The sequence below is a fragment of the Limulus polyphemus genome, unplaced genomic scaffold (genome assembly GCF_000517525.1).
Source record: "Limulus polyphemus unplaced genomic scaffold, Limulus_polyphemus-2.1.2 Scaffold7291, whole genome shotgun sequence".
Taxonomy (NCBI): Eukaryota; Metazoa; Arthropoda; class Merostomata; order Xiphosura; family Limulidae; genus Limulus; species Limulus polyphemus.
Window position 1 is genome coordinate 24,018 of NW_013672901.1, and position 10,808 is coordinate 34,825.

General features: G+C 32.7%; 1 protein-coding gene across 1 annotated transcript in view; it reads right to left on the reverse strand.

Annotated features, from left to right (window-relative positions):
- The window catches only part of LOC106474492 (potassium channel subfamily T member 1-like), a gene marked incomplete at its 5' end in the record, with an annotated part of 29,360 nt that overhangs the window by 14,439 nt on the left and 4,113 nt on the right, over positions 1 to 10,808 (reverse strand). The window contains 4 exons of the mRNA XM_013935187.2: positions 1,783 to 1,917; positions 4,669 to 4,740; positions 6,552 to 6,724; positions 9,898 to 10,003. Of these exons, the coding sequence (XP_013790641.2) occupies positions 1,783 to 1,917; positions 4,669 to 4,740; positions 6,552 to 6,724; positions 9,898 to 10,003 (486 nt within the window). The remainder of the gene's footprint in view (positions 1 to 1,782; positions 1,918 to 4,668; positions 4,741 to 6,551; positions 6,725 to 9,897; positions 10,004 to 10,808) is intronic.

The window sequence follows — 10,808 nt, forward strand, 5'->3', positions numbered from 1 at the left end:
ATCGGGGAACATCGCGAATAATCCAGTATTTGCTAGACGCCCTCTATACCTGTATATAAGCAGGCAAATAAAGCGAGATAATTAATTGAATTGCAGACAGACAGAGATAGAGACGGGCAATTGAGTCAAGCGCGGTAGTGACCGTAAGTAAAGTGCGTGAATCGTTGTGAATTATAGCGTATGTTTAAGGTAAAGTGACTGTGGAAATTAAGTGTATTGCAAAGTTGTATTGAGAAAGAATAAACTAGTTTTATTTAAGAAAGGACTTGTGTCGCTGAAGTTTTTTCGGATAGAATTTCTACGGAAAATTAACCAACGACCAGAGACGTAACAGAACCCTTAACTTTCATCTGTTGTCACATATATAAACTTTCACGGTTTAATCTCTTGAGAAAAAAAAAGGAGAAAAGTGTCTCACTTTTAACTGCAAGACGAATTAGCTTAAACGTGTGTTTGAAATTTCACTTAATAAAAAAAAATATAACAATTATAAGTGCACGTGGATAAGTCCTTTTGTTGTTTCTTTTTAATTAGTGCATACCCTTAAGAGTACGGGTGTGATTTAGTACAAAAGTTTGGGGTGGGGCAAAAAAAACCTAACTTGGATATTGTGAATATCATGTGTATGCTATATTCCACAGAAGAAGAAAAAGGGAGGAAATAGCTGCTCCCCCCCTCCGCAATCCTGCTGATGCTTGACGGATAAAGCTCTAAAATAATACATAACTGTTACAAACAGATCAGTTCTTTGTGACTTCCAAACAATGTAAGAAACGTTACCAAGATACATTGTTTATTGGTATTTAATATTGTTCCTTAAAACAATGTAACATGCGTTACTTAGATACAGTTGTTTACTAGTGTTTAATACTGATCCTCCAAACAATGTAAGAAGCGTTACTAAGATACAGTTGTTTACTAGTGTTTAATACTGATCCTCCAAACAATATAAAATGCGTTACTAAGATACAGTTGTTTACTTGTGTTTGATATTGATTCTCCAAACAATGTAAAATATGTTACTAAGATACGGTTATTTAATAGTGTTTAATATAGATTCTCCAAGCAATGTAAAATACGTTACTAAGATACGGTTGTTTAATAGTGTTTGATATTGATTCTCCAAACAATGTAAAATGCGTTACTAAGATACAGTTGTTTACCTGTGTTTAATATTGATCCTCCAAACAATGTAAAATATATTACTAAGATACAATTGTTTATTGGTATTTAATATTGATCCTTCAAACAATGCAGAACGCGTTACTAAGATACGTTTGTTTAGTAGTGTTTAATATTGATCCTCCAAACAATGCAGAACGCGTTACTAAGATACATTTTTTTAGTAATGTTTTATATTGATCCTCCAAACAATGCAGAACGCGTTACTAAAATACGTTTGTTTACCAGTGTTTTATATTGATTCTCTAAACAACGTGAAACGCGTTACTAAGATATTTTAATATTGTTTCTCTAAACAACGGGAAACGCCTTGGTAAGACAGTTTTCACTAGTGTTTAATAGGGGAAAAGGTGTTTTCGGCAACTTGGTAAGGTCGAAGTAGAAAGTAATGTGTCAGGCCTACTGTTCTTGTTGAATTTAAGATTACCACTTAATAATATATTTTCTAATTCAGTTCTATACAACTAACTTCTGTTGGATCAGAAATTGTTAAAACATAACTTAAAAAGTCACCATTAATAAATCACCCCTTTAGGAGAGTGTATACATGATGAATTTCCTAAAAATCTCGTGTGTTTTTTTACAAAGTCTCGTACTAACTTGAACATGGTCTGAACTGCCACGATTGTGTTGCAGTCCGCTAGGTGGTCTTCTTCAGCAGAGTTGCTGCTTTCCTTGTTCACCACAACAACACTGTCCGCTAGGGTGATACCGGCTCTTAAGAGATCGTCTAGGCTGTACAAAAGAAAGAACAAGTTATTTTAATATATGTATATATCTATGTATTGGCAAAAATTTAACTAAAATAGTCTGGAAGTTTCACTTACTGTAAATCATTTTATAGCCCCTCACTGGTCAATTTTTATATCCCTTGACAAGTTAATGTTGTAAGTTGGTTGATATCCCTTGACAAGTTAATGTTGTAAGTTGGTTGATATCCCTTGACGACTAGTTAATATTGTAAGATGGTTGATATCCCTTGACAAGTTAATGTTGTAAGTTGGTTGATATCCCTTGACAAGTTAACATTGTAAGTTGGTTGATATCCCTTGACTAGACAATATTGTAAGTTGTTTGATATCCTCTGACTGGTTAATGTTGTAAGTTGGTTGATATCCCTTGACGACTAGTTAATATTGTAAGATGGTTGATATCCCATGACAAGTTAATGTTGTAAGTTGGTTGATATCCCTTGACTAGACAATATTGTAAGTTGTTTGATATCCTCTGACTGGTTAATGTTGTAAGTTGGGTGATATCCCTTGCAAGTCACACGTTGCAAGTTGGTCGACATCCTCTGACGTCTAGTTAATGTTGTAAGTTGGTTGATATCCCTTGACTAGTTAATTTTGTAAGTTGGTTGATATCCCTTGACTAGTTAATGTTGTAAGTTGGTTGATATCCCTTGACCAGTTAATGTTAAAAGTTGGTTGATATGTCCTGACTGGTTAGTGTTGTAAGTTGGTTGATATGTCCTGACTGGTTAGTGTTGTAAGTTGGTTGATATGTCCTGACTGGTTAGTGTTGTAAGTTGGTTGATATGTCCTGACTGGTTAATGTTGTAAGTTGGTTGATATCCCTTGAGTAGTTAATGTTGTAAGTTGGTTGATGTACCCTGACTGGTTAGTGTTGTAAGTTGGTTGATATGTCCTGACTGGTTAATGTTGCAAGTTGTTTGATATCTTCCGACAGATTTACACTGTAAATCATTTTATGTTCCCTGACTCGCTTATACCTAACGTATCTTATATCTTTTGAGTTGTTTATGCTGTAAATAGTTTTGCATCCTCTGATTGATTTATATGTAAAGCTTGGGTCTAATTTAAAATGTTAGACGATAAGATTTTTTAGCAAAATATATCCAAAGTCTTTTTGTGTTAAAGTTTGAAACCTGAAACTTCGAATAAATTTTGTGGAATAATAATGTATTTTCTTATTTCCTAGGGCTATAATTAAACCCCTCTTAGAAAAGTTTAAGAAAGACAATCATAATATGATCGTCATTTTTTAAGCTTCTAACTTAAAGGTTAGTAAGAAAGTTTCAGGTGTATTACTGAGTCTAGTTTATCAGTTGCTGAGTAAAACACAAACTCCCTTTTAGTACTGACTAAAAAAATGTCGGTAAATTGTACGTTCAGAGGACTCGGAAGCACGAAATGATATGTGCAGGTAGTTATTAATAAATACCATTAAATTTAGTTAAAAGGTTGGATAACAGATGGCACTCAAGTATATTAAACTTGCTAGTTAAAGCACGTTAATGACAGTCAATAATTTATACAAGCTGCTTGGTTACTTATTGATTAATTAAACTTACAATGTAAGCATAATGTGGAAAATAAAGACATTTCCAATTCCTAAAGTACAGTAATTGTTTTAAAAGGACGAGTTTATAGATGTTAGTACATATTATCGCAACTTTTGAAATCATGTCTAATTTATAATTGTCTACATCTTACTCCAACTCTATAGCGTCCACAAAATTTTTTAAGAATTTTAATAGTGTTTTTTTAATTATCTACGTAGTATCTTTAGAAATAAGATATAATAAATCTGTTTTTGTTTTTATTTTGCCTTATTATTTCAATTGAATGATAATATACAACAAAAAAACAAAATTCAAATTTTGGATTTATTGTGTTATACTAACAGCATGAGCCAATTACAGGTAAGCACAGTAGAAATATTCACAAAAATAAAACAGAAATTTTAAGGATAATATAAAAAAAAAGTATAGAGAATTACAAAAAATAAAAAAGTTGTCTTAGAAATTAATTAAATATGATAAAAATAAAACGTTGTAGAACATAATCATATAATGGTTACATTTTAGTAAACTTATTAATCCTAATAATAATAATAATTAATTCTAATAAGGTTTCATAATAAATATTAAAAGTAAGGTAATACCAAAAAACATCTTTAATTTCGAACGTTTCCATCACAGTTAAAATTTTTTAAAATGTTTATTTCACGATGCTCTAATTACACAAAACAGCAACAGCTATCAAACATGTTTCTTGGTATTACTGTGTTTTTAATACTAATTATAAAACTTCGTTTTTCACCTAATAAACTGTTTTACGCTACTTTTGTTAGAATTTTTCCATACCGTTCATCCACGAACGATCATGCTTCGTTTTATTATGAATTAATAGATGGCGCGCTAGAGCATAAATTCTTCACAAAACGTTTGAAAAATGTATCAGCTGAGTAGAAAATGTTCAGTTAATAAGTTCTCTAACAATCATTAATCGAGTCCATTAATTTCTAAGTAAAGGCAACTACTTATTTACTTAGAGATAAAGAAAACTTTTAGGAGCAAAGTTTCTACTCCGCTGGTGTGAACATAATCTTCAATATACCGTTACAGTCGTTAACAGTAAACAAAACGTTTCTAATTATTAGGCTTAGTACGGTTAAGTCAAGAAGCATAAATTCATTACTAATAACTGTGTTTATTTAAAACAGTATTTGAATACTTACTAATCGATGGAGCCTTGCATCCAGTAGACCAAAGGAAATAGAGAAATTGCATCGAGAAAGGCAGGGTGGGGTCTGCACGAGGAAACATGTCATATACATCAGCTCACACTTTACAAAGCACACGTTTCATACGTATTATGTTTAATACAGATAATACATGCACGTCATTGCTGTCTCTCAAATTAACTGAAGGTGATTTACTCAAAGATAAATAATAGCAATTAAACATCATTATTTTTAAAGAAAAAAAAGTAGAAGATTATTTTGTAATTACATATTTTATATAAACTCAAAAATTGCAATACCAATTGAGATCCAGACTTACAAATGGACGGAGAGTATGTTGAAAAAAAGACAGATAAATTTACAGATGGACAGACAGATAGCATATAAAGAACGATGTAGAGGAACCTACAGGTGGCCATACAAATTCGTACATAGAAAAGATACAAACAAACCTATAGATGGACAGACGTACATAAAAGAGATATAAATAAACTTATAGATGGGCAGACGAACATAGAAAAGATATAGACAAACCTATAGATATACAGTTTGTTTGTTTGTAATTATGCACAAAGCTACACGATGGGCTATCTGTGCTCTGCCCACCACGGGTACCGAAACCCGGTTTCTAGCGTTGTAAGTCCGCAGACATACCGCTGTGCTACTGGGGGGCATAGATAGACCCACATACAAAAGATATAGCCAAACCTATAGATGGGCAGATGGGAAATAGATGGGAAAATTTAAAGAGAAATCAATAGGTGACACATGATACATAGAAAAAGTATAAACAAGCCTACAGAAAGATAGACAGGTAGATTATAGAAACATACAGACGGATAACCAGATGCGTACAATTAAAAAAAACACGTAAAAGTTAGAAACCTGAAACTTCAAACAAAATTTAAAAAGTAATGATTTCTTTTGTTATTGTCTAGTTTGATAACTTAACTACCTTTAGTAACAGTTTAAGAAAGACAATGTAAATATGATCTTCGTCACTTTTTTAAAACTCCTAACTGAAAAGTTATAAAGTAATATAATTTAGTATAACTATAGACTTTAAATCGTATAATAAAAGTTATAAACAAAAATAGACTATTCATAAGCATAACAATCAAACAGATATGAAGAAAACCAAGATATAACCAGCTTCAAAATAGGCAGAAAGATACGCATCTAGAAAAAAAAGCAGATTTACAGATCGACTGACAGCTATGAGATAAAAAATGAAAACAGAGAAGCAGGACGATATATTGTCTAACAATACATATATACAGATGAATAAACTGGATGTAAATAGGAAAAGATAGATAAGACGAAAGAGATAATACACACACATACACGCAGAGAGAAATATAATTAGATAAAAAATTTAGAAATACAGTCAACTACATAAAAAAAGTTATTGGACAGAAAAATATATAGAAATACAAACAAATGTAAAAATAAATATAGTAAAATAAACCTAAAAATGAAAAGTAAATAAGAAATAATGAAATACAGATATTGGAATGTATTCAGGTTAATAGAAAAACGTATAGAAAGAAAGAGACAGATAGAAAGGTAAGCACATATATGAGATAAGCAGACATACAGATAAATAGATAGGTAGCCAGACAGAAAGATAGACAGTCAGACAGAAAGATAGACAGTCAGACAGATAGATAGACAGATGCCAGAGAGGCAGACTTACATATAGATAAATAGATAGGTAATCAGACATATAGTTAGGTAGCCAAGTAGATAGGCAGACATATAGGTAGATAAAGATAGACAAATATAATCAAAAGCTTTAGTCATAAAAGCCCTGCTGAAGGTTATAAAATTATTTTGTTGGGGGGTGACGGCCACTTGACTTCTAGGATGGTCATTACCTTCTTTCCAGGAGGAGAATGATGGGCCGCAACGTCTGTGGGCTGTGAAAATGTGCTCTTAAAGGAACGATAAAATTGTAGATGCCGTTGCTGGCGTAATCAGTGGCTAAGATAATACATCGGTTAGGCCAGCCATATTCTTTGGCGTTGCGGAAAGAACAGTGGTCACAAACCTATATACACAAAAAATATTCTAAATTTATGTTGTATAGTTGTAACTAAAAAAAAAACACATGCACTTGTGGTCCAATACTAGAGCTGCAAGTTTAATTGTCAATAGAATTTAGCTGTGATTGACCAGTAAAGTATAAAAGTGTGCCGTGGACAATATAAAAAGTCATGTAGATCGGCAGTAACGTTCATACACATAAAACGAAACAACTCGTCAACCAAAGACAGATATTTGATAGAAAAAATCATACAAATCTAAACTGAATAAAGTTATCTTGATATACGAATAAGGTGGGAAACCTGATTGAATTCGACACCATGTAGCTATATAGGCCTAATCTGTTGTTATAAGCTGAACACGATCGAATTCGGCAACACATGGCCGTTTAGGCCTAAATCTATCATTATAAGTCGGATTCTATTCCCTCTATACTTCATAAATTGCAAGTTATTAAAATGTATAAAGCTGTAAAAAAAATATAACCTTTGACTAAAATACTAACCCGAGTTGATTTATTAAATCAATTATGAAAATTCAGTAAAATGTTTTGTATGGATTTTGTAATTATTTGATCATTTATTTGAATTTATACAAAGACAACTGTTAGAAAATTACGATTATATTTTGATTGAAGCATAATACATGTCAAATACTGAACTTGCAAAACAGCGGGATCATTGTTAAGAATATTTTTCATTGAGAGGGGGTAAATCTTTATCTCACAACCTTCTAAAAATGTACAGTATACGATCTAAACTAATGTTATTTCTACAGATAGTATAATAAAGTGAGCTTGTTTAACTTAAATATAGGATCACATAGCCAACTAAGTTTATGGGTTTGAGGGGAGGGGTCACAGACATCAGAAAATAGATAAACAAGCAGAAAACCTATAAACGTTCGTTTTTATAACGTAAGAGGATATTCGGGAACTACAGAAGGTGCCAAATAAGCTGATCTTATTGAACGTTAAAGCTTTGCAGAAAAAGCCAAAACACATGAGGACGAAAAAATCGATACAATATGTTTCGGCTAGTATGATAAAGAATAGGGACTGTATTTAGAAAATAACTGATGAAACGTACACACGCTTGGCAAAGAGAGAGGTTTAACTTGGAAAATCCAAATTCTAAGTTGGAGTTCATACAAGTTTTTATTTTAAGTGTTTCGGGTTAGTTGGATAACATTTCAAAAAACGGCTTCGGTTTTTCCTAATTTTATTTCGTTGAGGGCGACTATTCCAAACTTTTCATACAAAATTCTTTTAATTAATTTCAAGATCGTACAGAGATAGGGCCGTACACTTCTTAACAAATAAATGTAACCACATTTGTTTCTACACCATCTACGTCATTGAAAGATAACACGAAATATGAAATACAATAAAATAAAACAAAATAGATGATTCATAGGGCCTTCCACAATAATGAGTTGAGAATATAACTTGAATGAGGTAGAACAGAATATATTACTGCATGAGGGACACTTGCTGGTGAAGAATGATGTAAGGACGAATAAATTTGAACAGGGAAAACAGAGTATATGGGTGAATGACCCCTTGACAAAAATAAAGATTACACTAAAAATTAAAAACAGAATAGGTTGAAGGTTGATGTGTGACGGACCTTTGATAAGAATTATGGGTTGAGGAATTAAGTCTTAATCTAAAAGGTACAACAGAATAGGTTGATGTGAAAATTGAGTAAATAGGTTTTTTTCACAACTTTTAAGACAAATAAATTTTAAACCTGGTGAAAACCACCGTAAATTAATGGATGTGTGGAGTTTGTTGGATGTGACTTGCCTTGTTTGGCCTGTTTGTTTTAGCGTAAAGCTACACAATAGGCTATCTGTGCGATCTGTCCAACGCGGGGAATTGAAATCCGAATTCTAGCGTTTTAAGCCCATAAACTTACCGCTGACCCACTGGAGGACTGTTTGATTTAAGTTGGAAGTTGGTGCTGTAAGTGTACGTTTAAGAAGTTTTGGAAATAGCTGAAGATTGGTTACATTTAGGCATAGTTGTTAAAGTAATTGAACTTTGACATGAACTTTGACATGAGTATCATAGCAGAACAGTTGTTACATCTTACTTTCTTTTGAAATGTAAGATTTCAAATCGATACGACAGTCGTTATAAAAACACTTTTTATCGATACGACAGTCATTATAAAAACACTTATATATCGATACGACAGTCGTTATAAAAACACTTATATATCGATACGACAGTCATTATAAAAACACTTATATATCGATACGACAGTCGCATTATAAAAACACTTATATATCGATCCGACAGTCATTATAAAAACGCTGGTTCTAGAACGTTCTGTGGTTCTTTCTATAAACATTATTTTTGGAGTTCACCTTTTACATAAATCCACGAACCCAGTAAGGAAGTAAGCAAAATGTTCGTCATTTTTAATCCTGATTTTACGGTTCATTTTGTTCTTTTTTTACTAACCTAAAAGAAGCAAATTCAAAAACTTCTAATCAAGTGAAAAGGGTTTAGATTTAAAAACTATCTTATTACAAGTTACAGCTTTTCCAGTAAGGAAATATACTTTTGAAACAGTACGACGTTTCGATCTCTGATTTGATCATTTTCAAGTACAAAAGTTTTAACGTTAAAGTTTGTTTTTTGTTTGAAGTTAAGCATAAAGCTACACAATGGGCTATCTGTGCTCTGCCCACCACGGGTATCGAAACCCGGTTTCTAGTGTTGTAAGTCCGCAGAAATACGCTGTGCCACTGGGGGGGGACTTACGTTAAAGAAGTTTTTAGTATATAGGTAGGCTTACGTTTTTGTGTTTTATGTACGTGGGTTTACATTTTTGTGTTTTATGTAGGTGGGCTTACGTTTTTGTGTTTTATGTACGTGGGCTTATGTTTTTAGTATTTTATATACGTAGGCTTATGTTTTTGTGTTTTATGTAGGTGGGCTTACGTTTTTGTGTTTTATATAAATGGGCTTATATTATTGTGTTGTAACCACTCGTACAGAGGAAAAGGGGAAAAAATAAACTTGCAAAAAATTTTGTCTTACGTCCTAATTCCCTCACCCCCAGTGGTTATTAGTAAATTTACGGACTTACAAGGCCAAAACTTTGGGTTCGATCGCACATAGCACATTGTGTAGCTCTGCACTAAAACAATAACATTTTATCTCACCTGAGCAAGCTGGAGGCAGCAAGCTGGTTTCTTCTTCTTCAAAAGATAACACAACGTTGGAGCGACTCCAATGTAAGGACTAATTGGAGGAAATCCCTTGACAATCCTATGATCAAAGAAAAAGTTCCTTTCTTAATATAAGTTAATTCATTAAAAGATTCTTAAATACAACTGAAGTGCCAATTCACTTATACCCTTTTTTGGTAATGGTGATAGTAACATTTATCCTAGAGGAGACTTATTTCAATACTTACATATATAATGATTTACAAAACAATATGACAACTAATTAAGTATATACATATATATATTACCAGTTAGCCAAAAGAGTTTAGGTCATTAACGGACGCAATATATCACAATACTGTATTTAACCCCATTCTTCATTCGCTAATATTATTTATTTATTTCCATTATATTCTAATTTGCCCCCCAGTGGCACAGCGGTATGTCTGCGGACTTACAACGCTAGAATCCGGGTTTCGATACCGGTGGTGGGCAGAGCACAGATAGCCCATTGGGTAGCTTTGTGCTTAATTACAAACAACCAACCAATATTCTAATTTTACGTAATATCATAGTCATGAAATGATGTTAAAAAATATTTCAAGGCACATCCGAAGGTTAAACGAACAGAAAACACTGAAACGGACGACGTTTCGGGCTATGACGAAAGCCTCAGTAATATATGAGCCAAGATAGCAACAGTCCATAAGACTCAGAACTCTACAATGCATTCAGTGCCTCCAATGTCAAGAAAACATAATCGTTCAAATATGTCTTGAATATTTATATTTTATTGTCTGGTCAAAGTTCAGCATCAGATCCAAAAGGACCGTAGAGTCCCATTGTTGTACTTGTCTTTTAAAGTCTCTTCAAAGCTGGAGTGAATTGACCATCTTAATCTTAAC